This window comes from Cupressus sempervirens, chromosome 3 (assembly GCF_028749045.1).
Source record: "Cupressus sempervirens isolate cs-2001-9-10 chromosome 3, ASM2874904v1, whole genome shotgun sequence".
Classification (NCBI taxonomy): Eukaryota; Viridiplantae; Streptophyta; class Pinopsida; order Cupressales; family Cupressaceae; genus Cupressus; species Cupressus sempervirens.
In genome coordinates, this window is record NC_143120.1 from 171,006,682 (window position 1) to 171,022,327 (window position 15,646).

General features: G+C 36.4%; 1 protein-coding gene across 1 annotated transcript in view; it reads right to left on the bottom strand.

Moving 5' to 3' along the window:
* Positions 1-8,757: 8,757 nt before the first annotated feature.
* PRPL28 (Ribosomal L28 family) overlaps positions 8,758-15,646 on the bottom strand; it is a 51,005-nt gene continuing 44,116 nt past the window's right edge. Inside the window, exon 2 of the mRNA XM_089818842.1 lies at positions 8,758-9,089. Within this exon, the coding sequence (XP_089674968.1) occupies positions 8,857-9,089 (233 nt within the window). The 3' untranslated portion in view covers positions 8,758-8,856. The remainder of the gene's footprint in view (positions 9,090-15,646) is intronic.

Sequence of the window (15,646 nt, forward strand, 5' to 3'; positions counted from 1 at the left end):
CTGTTATCATCCACTAACTTATCCAAAATCTTGGTGGCAAATGAATCTTTAGCATACTCTAAAATTATGGAGACTTTCCAATCAATAGAGATAGATGATAAGGAACACAAAGTGGGCTTTCGTGAGAGAGCATCAGCAACCACATTATTCTTTCCTTTCATGTATTCAATATCAAAATCATAAGCTTGCAATTTGCTTACCCATTTTTGTTGACGATCATTCAAATCCCTTTGGTTCAAGAAGAACCTGAGGCTATTATGGTCTGTCTTTACAATGAATCTCCCACATACCAAATATTGTCTAAACTTATGAAGTGCATGCATGATTGCCAACATTTCCTTATCATAGATGGAGTACCCTTTCTCTGATTGATTTAATTTTCGACTCTCAAATGCTATTGGATGTCCCCTTTGAGTTAGGACAGCCCCTATACCTTCTCCCGAAGCATCACATTCAACAACAAAAGGTAAAGAGAAATCTGGAATTGCAAGCACAGGGCATGAACTCATTACCTCCTTAAGCTTATCAAATGTTTTTTGTGCCTCTTCTGTCCAAACAAAAGCTCCTTTCTTTGTCAAATCAGTCAAGGGGGCAGCAAGCTGAGAAAATCCCTTGGAAAATCTCCTATAGTAGCTACACAACCCGAAGAAACCTCTCAACTGTGTAAGATTAGTGGGTGGAGGCCAATCCAAAATTGCCTGGATTTTTTGTTGATCAACCTGTACTCCTTTAAAGCTTATAATATGTCCCAAATATAGGATCTCTGTCAAACCAAACTCACATTTAGATAGCTTAGCATAGAAGGATTGCTGCTCCAAGATTCCCAAAACAGTGTCTATGTGCTTTAGATGCTCTTCCCATGTTTTACTGTATATCAAGATATCATCAAAAAATACCAAAACAAATTTTCGAAGATGCTGACTGAATACCTTATTCATACAAGATTGGAATGTTGCAGGTGCATTAATGAGTCCAAATGGCATAACAAGAAATTCAAAGTGCCCATAGTGACATCTGAAAGGAGTCTTTTCCACATCTTCACTCCTCATTCGGATTTGATGGTAGCCTGATATTAAGTCAATTTTTGAGAAGTATACAGCACCATGCAACTCATCAATGAGTTCATCTATGCGTGGTATGGGATACCTATTTTTTATGGTCTTCTTGTTTAGAGCCCTGTAGTCTATACACATTCTCATTGTACCATCCTTTTTCTTGACAAGTACCACAGATGATGCAAATGGACTAGAGCTAGGCCTTATGAATCCCATGTCCAGGAGTTCTTTAATAGTTTTTTCAATTTCTTCCTTATAACCTCTTGGATGGTGGTATGGGGTTGTTATAACTGGTTTGGCACCCTGTTCTAACTCTATAACATGCTCAAAACCTCTATCTGGTGGTAATCCTGGAGGCAAATCATTGAAAACTATACTATGCTTATCAAGAATATTTTGAATTTCAAAATGGAAATTACCTTGATTCTTTGGAGAGCTTGTTGGTTGGATTATGACTCCTGCTGCCCATGTTACTTGTCCTCTTCGAAAAGTCCTCTCCATCCTCTTTGCAGAGACCGCCTTAGGTGCTCCATTCGATAACCCTCTCAATATGACTTATTTCCCATTGGAATGAAATTTAAACTCCATAGTTTGATGGTTCATGTAATAGCCTCCAATTGAGTGCAACCATTGAACACCCAATACAAGATCTGTCTCCCCAATACCAACCACATAGAAGTCATCACATAACTCATAATCTCCTAAGGTCATCTTGAGTTGTTTCACCACCCGTGTGCAAGGCATAGTGAATCCATCAGCTACAGTAACATTGAATCCCTCAAAATCTTATGCTTTAAGCCCTCTTTTCATGACAAATCCCTCATCAATAAAATTGTGAGTTGCCCCACTATCAAGAAGAACAGTCAACCTTTGCCCTGCTAGTACCCCTCAAATTCGGAAGGGATGGTATCTTGGGACTCCTGATAATGCTGCTAAAGTGCCATCCTTGCTGATTTCTTTTACTTTCTCTTCTTCTACCTCCTCCTTAGTATCATGAAATTCCTCATGCTCATCTGAATCAGATTCTGAAGCAACTTCAATATAGTGCACTTGACCTTTCCCCAAACATCTGTGTCCTGGAACCCATGGTTCTCTACAAGTAAAACAAAGCTTTTTCCTTCGTAATTCACTTCTAGTCTCTTCATCTACCTTCTTTTTTGCCACATTTGTCACATCTTTTGGTGGTAGTGTTGGGAAAATATTTTTCTGAAAATTTCCCTTATGTTGCCAAAGATTTGGGGGTTTTTGATTAGTGATTGATTTCATAGGCACGCAAGTTTCAAGTTGCAAGCTTCTTTTGATAGCTTCCTGTAAGGTTGAGGGTGAGAAAGCCTTAACCAAACCCTTAACAGAATCTTCTAAACCATCAAGAAAAAGATAAACGATCCCCTTTTCACTCATATCAGGTACCATAACAGCCACTTTTTGAAATTCTTCTATATACTCATTAACTGATTTGGTTTGCTTCAACTTTGACAATTCTTTAAAGTACTCTTCATCATCCTTGAGGTCAAATCTATCTATCACCCTTTGACTGAAATCTTCAAATGTAGTTACCTGATCGTGACCTTGAGTAGTCATTCCATGATACCACCAATCATAGGCTGCATCTTCCAAGTGTAGACTTGCAAATTGAATAGCATCACTTCTTTCATGGGGTTAAGTGTGAAGAAAGTTTTTAATTTTTGTAGCCATGCTCTAGCTGAAATTTTATTTGTTCCATCAAAAGTAGGTGCTGTAAACTTGCTTATTTTATTTTTGAGCTCTCTTCCACTTGTGTCATGCCCCCTCCTGTTCTCTTTCTTGGGCATCAAAGCGTTCATCATATCCACATATTCTCTAAAAGGAACTGAACTACGAAAGTCATCATCTAAGCCATTGTAAGTAGCTCTTAATGTAATCAAATTACCTGTAACCTCTTCCACTGGATTAATGGCTGGATTTGGTACTGGTGGCTCATCTGCAGGCAAGAAAATAGATTTGGTCGATTTAGATGGTGTGGATCTCCCATTTCTCGGCTCCTCTGAAGTGCTCCCTTTCTCATTAATAGATGCAATTCCTTGTAATTTTTCTGTCAATATTCGCAAAGCCTCTCTAGTTTCCGCCAAACCATCCACTGTTTGCTTCTAAGTATTTTGGATGTCTTGGAAGAATTTCTTTGCCATCTCATCTGGATCAGCCATACTTTTTTCTTCCTTGGATTTTGTACTTTTGCTTTCAACTGGGGGTTTGATCAAAAAAATTTTATTCTTTTCTCGCTGCAAATATCGTTTTTCTCTTTCACTTAGTTGCATGCAATCATAAAATATGACATGCAAGATCTGGGTAGTTATCAAAACTTGACATGCAAGATCTGGGTAGTTGTTAAAACTGACATGCAACTTCTACAAACCCTCAGGCTGGCAAGATCACGGCTCTGATACCACTGAAATGTCTCTTTACCGATTTTTATTAATATTTCCAGCCTCAAATCAGAACTTTAAAATCAAACAACCAATATTACAAAGATCTGCCAATTTCCCAATAAACCCAAATCGGGTATGTCCAAATTAGTGCCAAAAACTTCACAACTTCACAAATTATTAATAAATCTGAAAATGGACATTTTTACAGAAATTTCAGCAGCATAACAGCCTAAAAAATGATATTTCCAGATTTGTATAGCCTTTACACAACAGCTCACAAATGTAGGGCAAAACTATGCTCAATCAGGCTCCCGAAATTAACACAAAAATGCCCGAAAACACCACAAAACACTCATAAACTATCTCAGAAGTTTAATCACGACCCAATACATATATTCAGCTCTATTTTAACATCATAAAGTCTAAAATACAGCAGCAAACCAAACTGATATGAAACACTCAACTGAAAACCCAAACTCAAACCAAAAACAACCCCGAAAACACCCAAATCGGCACTATCAAGCACAAAGGCAAACTCTATATGAGCATGCACATGGAATGGCTTCAAACTCCCGTCCTTAGCCTTCCTGGAAACCTGCAAACTCCCGTTCTTGGGTCTCTTTCTCCACAGGTTTGGCAGCCTCTGAAGAACAAGAAGAAAATTAGCAAGAATCAAGTGTAGAATGGGCCCAAAATGCCTCCAAACCCCTTTTAAAGAGGGCATAACCCTAACTCACGTCCAAGAGGGGTTAATAAAATATAATTTAATAATAATTTTTATTTATTAGTCCATTGGTTTCCAAAGATCAACCCCTTTTTCCGAAATTTCACCTTTTTGGAGCCTGCCTGCCTTAACAAAGTTTTTTTTTTTTAATTATTTGAATAGGGGACATGACAACAAGAAAGATATAACAATGAGAATCTTAAAACAACTGTGAAAAACCACCTGACAAACTAGAGGGACACACTAATGTTCCCAGCATGAGGGCAAACAACCCAAGTCAAACATAGACCATCAAGATTTACATTTTAGTCCCTTCTTTTGAGACCGTAAAGCCATATCAAATGAAGGTTTGGAGGACTTTCATTTTTTCCCTTTAACTGCAGTCCAATCATCCTCTACCTTCCCCGCAACTTTCTGCCAATCCCCACTAACCCCCAGCTAAAGAGTCAGCAACAATGTTCTGGAAAGAGTCAACGGCAAAAGGGACAACAACAAAATTTTGTCTCAAAGCAGGCAAAGGGTCTGAAACCGCAAAGTCAGCAGGGGACAGAACATCAACAACACTTTGAGTCAAAACCGTGGAAGGTACAACATGTGCAACATCAAAGACATTCACAAAATCCTCATCCAAAGTTAGATCAGTTTGCAAAGAACTATCCAACCCATCCACAACCAAAGAAACTTTCTAAACTGTATAATGATCATCTGAAACCCCCAACCACCAAGAAGGTGATTTCTTCGATCTGACTTTATCAAAGGAGCATCGAGCAGGAAGATGACCAGTATTATGACACTTCCTACATATGAAGGGAATACCTTCATAATCAAAAAACTGAATCTAGGAACCACTTGAAGAAGCCAACTTAATCATAGCAAGGAGCCCTTTAGAGATATCCATCTCCACAAGGATGCAAGCATACATTGTCCTAAAGATATTGGAGGAAACCAAATCAACCATTAAGAAATCCCCAAGGCCATCCCCCACAGCCTCCAAGACTGAGTCCTGCCATAGGTGAGGGAGAAGATTCGGCAATCTAACCCAGAGAGGAATCTTATCAAAGGACTCCATAGTTGGGTTAAATGCCAGATACCAAGGTTTGGCAATTAAGGGGAACCATTCCTCCCAAGAGAAACCACGGCATAGGATTGAATCACTATCATCACCATTAGCAAATTTTACAATAAAAAAACCCCTTGCCACAGGGTAGATTTGAACTAAATCTGAAATGATCGATTCCCAAAATTTAGAGATCCAAGCATGAAGATTTGAGAAAGGGGGCCAAAAACCCCTAAAACGAAAGATAGCAACAATAGCGAAGAAATCATCCACATATGTATTAATCTCATCAACAATGTCAAATTCAAGCTTAAGCAAAAGCGGCTTACATATGAGAATAGGCACAGCTTCACGGCTAGCCACAGCCAAATGAGACCCTTTCCTCAAAGCCGAAGCAATACCTGCTTCAAAAGTTGCCACATCTGGATAAGAGATAGCAGGTCAACCTCCAACCACGCGAGAAACAGTAGGAGAGGTGACCACAGTAGGAACAGCAACATCAAATCCAGCAGCAACCATAGCAAGAGGGGGCCCAAGAACCCTGACAAAGGAAGCCGTAACAACATTTGTTACAAGGAGCCTAGCCACAACAAAGGAAGCCACCACGCCACGCACACCATCACAAGAACAGCGAGCAAGAGTTGAAGCATCATAGGCGGGAGGCAAATTTTCAAAAACGTCACGAGCGAGAGCCATTTTGTCAAATTATCATTTGTTGTTAATAGAATATTGTATAACTATATGAAATGTAACATATATATGTAAATTAAATGGACCAAATAGTTATTATTAATCATAAATATTTGTTATATATAACTTTTACATATAACAAAAAAGGACAAATACTTCAACAACAACAAAATTATTTGTTATATTGCTATTAGGATAGCAAAATCCTCATAGCAATATCACAATTTGACTTGTGGAAATTATCTCCTACTTATCAAAATTATTTGTTGTTATAAAAATAAAACATTATTATATAAAATACAACCTATAACCAACAGAAAGATACCATTAGTTGAACACTTGAAGTTTTTGACAATCTCACACATTTCATAAGAAAATACAAGACATTTATTAATATTCACCTTTTATATTTGTGATGAGACATATATTATTGATATGATTTACTCTGCATATACATTGTTACCCCAATAGTTGTGCACATAAGAGTAGTATTTGTACACTAAGATATCAATGTTTATTTAATTGAGCATATTATGTTTTGAGTGACACACATATATGAAATAGCTATGATATTTTATTTGAGACAAAAAGTTATTTATTTCACTCATTAATGAATTCATATATTTATTTTTTCTATAACATTTATAAGTTTTCATGTGTTCAAGTATTGGTATTTTTTTTTATCAATGTTTAAATTTTTTTTCATTTACAAATAGATCAATTAATTGCAATATATAGTAAAAATGTGTTGGAAGATTGGACTCTATGTTCACGATAGGGTGATCAACTATTGGAACCTTCTCAATTGTTGGGTCCTCTCCCCTAACTCCATAGGATTACTTAATTTATAAACATGAGTTCCATGGGATTATTTAATTGGAAAACCTTCATTTTATGATCAATTTATATATACATATGGGAAGAGTTAGGTTTCGTGGTTGTAAGGTTGAAGCACGTGTGAAATTTCATTTGAAGAAAAGGAGTGTAAGCTCCATTGAAGCTCCAATCAGCACAAAATGTGTTGTAATAGTAGTAAAGATGCTTGAGATAATGAATTAATGAAAAGTCTTCTAACATAATCACTGCTAGAGTGGTTCACCTTATTAGAGTTTTCTCGAAAGCAAACTTGCCTCCGCATAATTTTTAGTATATTAAATCCCTATTTTTCATTAATCCACATTGTCGCTAGTTGTTGAAAATGTTAAAAACTATATTTTGCCTATCACCAAGATGTCAAATAGAAGATTGCAATAAGGGTTGACATGGGAGTTATTTTGCAAGCACTAAGGCATGTATTCTATGTCATCTACATTAAATAGACTATCATGAGCATGTTGCATTTTATACATGGGATGCAGTCATGACAGAGAACACAAGTTGAAGTATATTGACAATGTCTGGTCTCACAGTTTTGAGCCCACATGTTATTGGAAGCCACTTGTTTTCAGTTTGCCTTGTTTCTATAAATCAAGTGCTTGGGTTAGTGTTTGGACATTGTTTGCATGATAAGCCTAGATTAAGAAAATTGGAACAAATACAGAGAATTTAAGAGACCTCAACATAAATAAAATCCTCATTATATGGTAATCACTTTTGTTGGTACTATACTCAATGATGCTCTGCTCTTGCTGGATTATTTTTTAGGATGGTTTTTCAAGATAAATTGGTGTAGTTTGTCTGAATGTATTGTCTATTTTGTTGTTATTTTGGATTTGAACTATTTAGCACATCCCACTCTTGGATTATCAATACTCTATTTCCCTTCAGTTACCCGATTAACTCACTTAGTCCCTAGCTTAGACATAGTTTACATATTTTACCTTCTATTTAATCCCAGAACTGTCCCTTAATTACTAATCTTCATTTTGGTCTATTAATTTAGCTACATCCCTCTATTGTCATTTTCCTGTGTCCAATTTAGCCTATTTAGTTGAGTAGATTGTGGTTGTTGGTTGTCCACTGAAAGAGGTCTCCTACCTTTTATCCCTTGTGATTACAGCTCCCAAGTTTGATCACCATTCCCATTTCCTCTCTATTTCCATGTTCAGGTAGTTAACACAAAACTCCATGCCGCATCCATCTCTTGCATAGATTTGTATCTGTCAAAAAAAATTCTGTATTTTATTTTTATTTAAAATGTTTTTTAAAGTATGTTTCCTAATTTTATGTCAAATCTCTCAATTGCTGTTTCTAAACTCGAGACATTTGAGCTTGTAGTTAACATAAGGCAACAACGTGTCTAAGTTTGATGATGACGTCCAAAAAAGAAGATGGAAATCACTAAATCCAAAATCCTTGAAGCGATCATACAACTTGTAGAAAACCCTACAATCCAATGCATTCATTTACAAGTTACAACATGGGGTACACATGCTTAAAAAAAACATTAATTGATGTGCATATCAACCATTGATGACAAATGTAAATGCATTCAAGTTTGCAACAATAAATTAAGCATGCCAACAAAAATAGACGGAAAAATTAAAACTTTACTAATGACAAATTTGCAATAGCAGAGAATTAAATGCACCTATTAATATAGCATCTAAATCTAATGGAACAAGACTAATGCTAAATCTATAATACATTTTCATCAGACAGCCTAATGTATCACCAAATGATAATTCTTGGAACATCGTATATTCCAACCATGCTGAGATTGGAAAAGAGTTAAGGTGCTTCAGACAATCATGAATGCACTAATAATTTAAAGAATTGCATCAACTGTCACACCTGATAAAAGTGCCATGAATATCCAGACAACTAGAAAGAATATGTTAAGATAAGGTATTAATTCACAGAAACATAGATCTTCAAGAACTGAAATTCCTCAAAATCTGAGTCTATATTTTAATAAGCTTCTCTCTTTCTCAAAAAATACATGCATGAAGCATTACTTCGAAGTTTGATGCAGCAGCACAAAAATCACATTTTATTCAAGTTTATACCAGCCTTCTTGGCTGTGGCATCCAGCCCATTCTTTTCAATTGTCCTGATTGCCTTGGTTGATAATCTCAATTTAACAAATCGTTTACCTGTTTCCCACCAGTATCTCTTGTACTGTAGATTGACTTTCTGTAGTTTTTTAGTCTTCTTATTAGAAAAGGATACCTTGTTTGCGTTATTTGACCTCTTGCCAGTAACAGGGCAGACTCGACCTGAAAGAACAAACACACAACTCATATCATATCAATCAACATCCAAAAGAATGTCAATAAAATGCCATAAAACCAACCAAATACAATAAAAAAATGAGTACTATATTTGTCCACAATGGACACATAACCTCACCAAATATTGGCCTTGATCAAACCCACTAATATAACATTACCAAGCATAAACAATGGTTGCAGTTGAGATTCTCTCCCCACTATGGAACACACATTCCTATACATGATTTCTGCAAAAACAGATCCTGGTGATCTCCTCAAGAAACATGATGAGTAATTATCAGATGCCTACACTGGCTAGTTATGTCAGAAAACCAATAAAAAGACCAAACAGATCACTCTGGAATTGTCTGAAGTTGAAACTTAACCAGAACCTCAATTTCCCAGAAGACGGAGGAGACTGCATTTTGATAATCCAAGCTAAGCAAAAGAAAAATATTTCTAGCTGGAAGTTGCAGTGCAGTATCTTTCTGTCTTTCACTTTCTTCAAAGACTCCGCAGTCTTTATTTAAAGCCCTGCTTTAGAGAATCAGTGCATCAGCAGACCTCTCATCAAACTTGCATTAGCTCCTGAGGACCAGTTATACGATCTAATGTTTGAATGTAGGTCCCTTCTAACAATCTAACTATACAATAGGAGAATATTTCTAAGCTGGAAGTTACACAGCATTATTGTTGACTTGTTCCACTTTCTTGCTGGCCTAACAGTACTTGTTTAAAGCATTGCTTCAGACAAATTAATGCATCAGTAGGCTTCCTATCAAACTTGCATTAGTCCTTAAGGGTAGTTATATGATCGCATGTGAGAAGGTGACTCCCTATGATGTTCCAAGCTGCATGAAAGGAGAAAACTTTTCTTGCTGGAACTTACACAGCATTATTCCTGAGGTCTTTCACTTTCTTCCTGGCACACATCAGTAGATTTTTTATGTTACTTTGAACTTGAATTATCCCATATGAAAAGTTATATGATCATATGTGAGCTTTGCAATAACTGGGAAGGGCTTGGAGCATGTAATTATTGAAGATCTCACACTCAACAAGTATATATTGGTAAAAATTTTGACAAAGTGTTTGCAAACTATACAAAATAAGGCAAAAGAAGGCAACACTGATGTTCGTTTTCTACCTTCCAAGCCAGTTGACAAACAAACGACACTTGCCCATCTATTATGCAGTACTTCCACTTAGAGGTGTTAGAAGAATCATTGAAGAATGAAATAGCTCACTTTTTGCATTGCTTGCATCATGAACTTGAAATTCGGTGAGGTTCTCTATTGTGTTCATCAAAGGTTTCTGTCCATAAAAGACTTTTGGTACTTAATACAATAGCATACGCAGAACAAGACCATCGGAGATTAGGATAGGCCAAGTACCAGATATAGAAAGGGCATTTGCTTATTTGAATATGGCAGTAACCCATGGTACTTCCTAATAGCATAGAACTACCACGAAGTGATCCATGAGGAAGAGTTTTAAATTAAGTATTGAAATTATTGTTGCTATGCAAGAGCTTCCATAAGTACCTCAAAATTAAAAATTGATAAACCTAGGAAGATTTGACCACCATTCCACATGCATAAGAGCAAAGCAACTGTTAAGTATGATACCTGGTCAACAAACTGACTCCCTCTTAATGTCTGGCCTTCACTCTTGCAGTCATAAACAGATACTGTGAGGAAAGGCAACACGTAAGTCTTCTTTGAAACTAAAATCAAATAGGCTTGGCGAGTGCATGTGATGTTTTATCTTCACAGAGAGAATGTGTGTGATCAGCAGAGAACTATTGCTAGTTAGTATTTATAACAAAGACAAAATGCTGTTTGGTTTTCAAACAAGATGTGAATGTTTTAGATGGATGATATAGTCCCGAGTCCTGACACATTGTAAAGTGACTTGCAGAATTCACTCATCAGGATATACAACATCCACGTCAAAGGATGCCAAGCACACCGAGGAAGCGCCCACAAATTTGCAGTTCCCATTCTTTCCAGTCAGTGACACTGAGTCCGTTTGGTTCGTGGAATTTAAAAAACCCAGATTTCTACAAACCTTGGTTTAGCCAAAACAAGGTTTTGTATATCTTCATTCCGATTTTTGGGATTTTACTGAAACTGTTTGTTTCACTCGGAAGATGCGTGTGAAGACACATTTTTATGCGTAAGCTTGGAGTTGAAGGCAAATTTCAAAAAGTAGCCCAATCTATTGTTTTTACACTCTTTAAAAAACAAAACCAGGTTTTGATTTTCAATTCCTACTTTTTTTAGGAAGTTGGAAAACATGGTTTTGAGGCAAAATTGGAAGTCCTGTATGCTAATTCCATTTTGCAAATTTTGAAACAAATGCACAAATTTTCAAATCCAGGTTTTGAAAAAGCCAATTCCTGTCATCTTCCAAGAACCAAACGGACCCTGAATGTATCTATGGTCCATAGCATCTGGGACAATGACAGCAGTCGACAGTACTTCAAGCAAGCATATATATATATATATAGAGAGAGAGAGAGAGAGCAGTTCGAGGACAAGAGAAGTAGCGGTGATGGAGCCCTCATTTTTTGCAAGAATTAGGGCCTCCAGTCATAAAAGATTATGAGTGGGCCAATTTTACCAATGCACTTTTCAGAGGGTGCGCTATTTGTCCATCTGAATTTATAGATGATGATTTAGCAATGCAATATTGGTAACATTACTCTACCTCGATAGAGTTGAGTTTGGGGAGGACACAAAGCTTTTGATCCTCAGATCAGGATATATTCTAGCAGCGTGTGGCAATGCTGAAGCAAATGAACTTCTAGTTGGATTATTTGGCAAACCACTAGATCCTAGCATCATCCATTGTGACAAACCAGAGTTGCATAGAACTCTCCTTGAATACAGTATTTCATAACAGATCTAAACACGTTGAGATACATGGTGGAGAAGAACATAGTCAAGCTGCAGTAATGCCAGTCCAGATAACCAGACAGGAGACATTCTCACCAAACCTCTTGCAAAAAAAAAGGTAGAACACTTCAGAGATAAACTTGGTATGGTTGTAATTATTGAGATTGAGTCTCAGCATCTTTAATTATTGTACTAATACTATTTATCATGAGTGTTATTTCATGATTCCTTGGGCCCTATGTACATCATGAAGAAGTGACAACTTCTAAATGATTATCACTTGTATTTCTAGTAGTTATTGCAAGGTGACGATCTATAATAACTTGATCTTCTATCATGATAGTTACCATATGATTGATATCTATATAGATCATGATAGATTATATCTTGTAAATCAATATCAACTGAGAGATAGATATCTATGAGTTGTATTGTATAGATACATCATGGGGGATTAATATCCATTAACAAACCATGATTATAATGTTCCTATGGTAAGTATAATATGGGTGCTACGTGTGCACATACCTATGGACATCTTGAGTAATTGGTAAATATCATGAGACTTGATATTTGTAGGCCATTAGTCCTAATATCATGAGATGATATCATTATGGTGGATATCTTCTAAACTGAGATGATATCATTATGGTGGATATCTTCTAAACTAAGTTACCACATTTGCCTCTATAACTCCAAAGTCGAGATGCAGTTGGCTCTAAATTCGAAGTCGGTTTGAATTCGATGCAAAGTCGATATTTAATGGAGACATTCATAACTAATTCTGCTAACAGAACCCTGCACGAATTTCCAGCACATTTGGACAACTTAATGCCCGCATAAGCCCAAAGAGAATTTGTAGTGACTTTGGACGAATACGAGGAATGTCTTATGTCCACGATAATAAAGTTTTTAACATTTGTTATATGCAAAATTGAAACCTAAAAGACTACTGTGGTACACAACATTTACTTGTGTTGCACTCACCCTTGCCTCTATCGTGTTTGGCCTCCATTGTCTGTCAGAGATACGTCATTCTTTTCCTTGTTTTTAAGTGACTCAGGCCGCAAGCCCGCTATTCATAATTTGTTGACCAAACAACTTCCGGCAATGGACAGGACAACTCACATATATAAGCTTGCTCCGTGTATTTCCGGCTCAACATCTCTATCAATAGATGCATTACCGTCTAGGATTTTTTTGTGTAATTCGAGAAGAAACAGGATGCTGAAATAATGAGATAAGGATCCGGGCTACTGCACTTAGACCAATAATTCCATTGGTTAAAGCACTCTACGTCAGTTGCAGTTCTGAAAGATAGAATTTACAGACCAAAATAGAATTTTCCTGATGATCCATTTCCTTCTCACTGCGGTCAATATAAACTTGTTCCTTCTTGTATATAATAATGTCCTCCCACCTGTTAAGGTTGTAGCTTTTGTCGGATTGATTTTATCATGAGATATCTTGTTGATGGTAAATCATCTTTAAGATAAATATCTTACTATATTACGATACAATAATATAATAATATAGTACATATATGGTTATTTATATTACTATTAAATATGTTAACTAGTGATGATTAATCATAGAGACATGTCTCCTCTCATATTTATATGAGATCCAAATCTACATTTGGAAATCATCAATCAAATTGGCAATGTTAGTACATTTGCAGAAAATGATCCATGTTGCTTAACATGGTATTAGAGCCAAGCTGCAAATCGAGACTACAAAGACCAATATTCACGTAAAGACCATTATATATGAGGTTGGGACACAAATGACTCTAGCTCCAGATCGAGCATTTATAGTTTTGTTGCTTGAAAGTAAAATAAGAGTGATCGAAGATTGTACCTTGAGGTTTGTAGATGTTGCATGGAGAAAAGGATGGAATTCAACTCGTGAATCTTATAAAATATTATTACCACATACACCACCATAGTGAAAAGGTTTGCGTGAGAGACAAGGTTAAAAGCAACTTAGGAAGACACACGGAGTGATACCTACATGGATTGGTCCATAATACACTAAAAATAATACTACGTCGTGGAGTTAAAAGCCAGTGATAGGGTTCTATGTTATCAAAGCTGGCAAACCCATTTATTATTTTCCTTTAGGGTCCGTTTGGTTGCTGGAATATAAATTAAGCATTGGCATTCGGAATGCTGGCTTTGGGATTCTAGAATTTCGAATCCAAATTATGATTAGGGAACTCAATTTGGGACTGTTTGGTTGACGAATAATTCATTGTGAGAATACAGATTTCCTCCTTTTGGTTGCACATTATGGAATTGGAATACTAGCCAAATAAGCATTATCTTTTTTAATTCAGTTTTTTAACATGAATACTAGCCAAAGCAATCACAAAAACGTGATGAAGTTACTGGACTACTGCCTCGAAACCAATTTTATGCATTTTAAGCTTCACAAGAAAGAAAGAGCATCATTGCTACGATTCATATTAGAGAAGCTAATAGGTAAAAGTTTAGAAGTTAAAAATGAGAAGATATACATTCAGATTCTTCAAAACAATTAATTGCCAGAGAAATAAAGCATTCTTATTGTTTATGTGTAATTACAACAAAACTAATTTGCTTCCTCTATAACAATTATAAAGAGTGTTTTAGCAGGCAAAACGGAAGAGCAGGTGCCTTGGATATATTAAACCTACTAGTAATGAAATCCTTAAAATTGTGCTCAATAGAACCCAAAAATACTTATTATGATTGACGCAAAACAAGGCATCATGCAAAGGATTGCTTCTAGAAAAATCATTTCATGTTGAAGAACACTTATATAAGCAAGCTCAAAAAAACAGCTATGGCAACAATAAAGAATGTGAGGTTCCAAATTATGTTAACCTGCACAACAACAAGATGAGAATAATTCCCAACCGCTCTGCCATTACTCCAATTGTTCGATGGTCCTCTCAGCAATGAGCATGGAGTGCTCCTCATAATTCTTAAGTTGCTTCTGCTGAATTGTCATTTCCCAACAGCAAGCTAGTGTCCATCGCCATGTCCGAGGCTGAATTTGTCCATGTTTTGCTCGATTTGGAAAAAAATAGTGAATTTGTTTACTCAACGTACCTGTGCAGAGCAACTCCAAATGCCTGTGCAAAGCAACTTGAGACACGACGAAAATTCCAAGCAAAGCAATGTGAGCGGGAAATAAAATAGGTCATGCGAACCTAAACAAAACTTCATTTTTATTTATTCTGTAATTCTTGTTTTGGCCAACTTGGAATTAAAATGAGAATTACATCAATTCCACCTATTTAGGTGGAATACCAAATCAAGGTTTTTGGGGTTAAATGGGCATACGGAATTCTATTTTTTTACAATTCCAATTCGATTTGGCCGACCCAAACAACGGATTAATTTCTTTTCGGAATTTGGAATGCCAATTATAATCAAATTCTGGCAACCAAACAGGCCCTTAATACAGCAGAATGAACCATGTTCAAATATTAAGCTCAGGTCAAAACACACGTACAACAAGCACACTCTTCTGGCTAGCACACTCTTCTGACTACCATCATTAACACTGGATATCAAAGGAAGGGTATATTGAATCAATGGTGTCCACGATGGATGGAAAGGCAAAAGGTATATGTTTTTGTAGTATTGTCCACGTTGCTCTCAAGATTGCCTTATA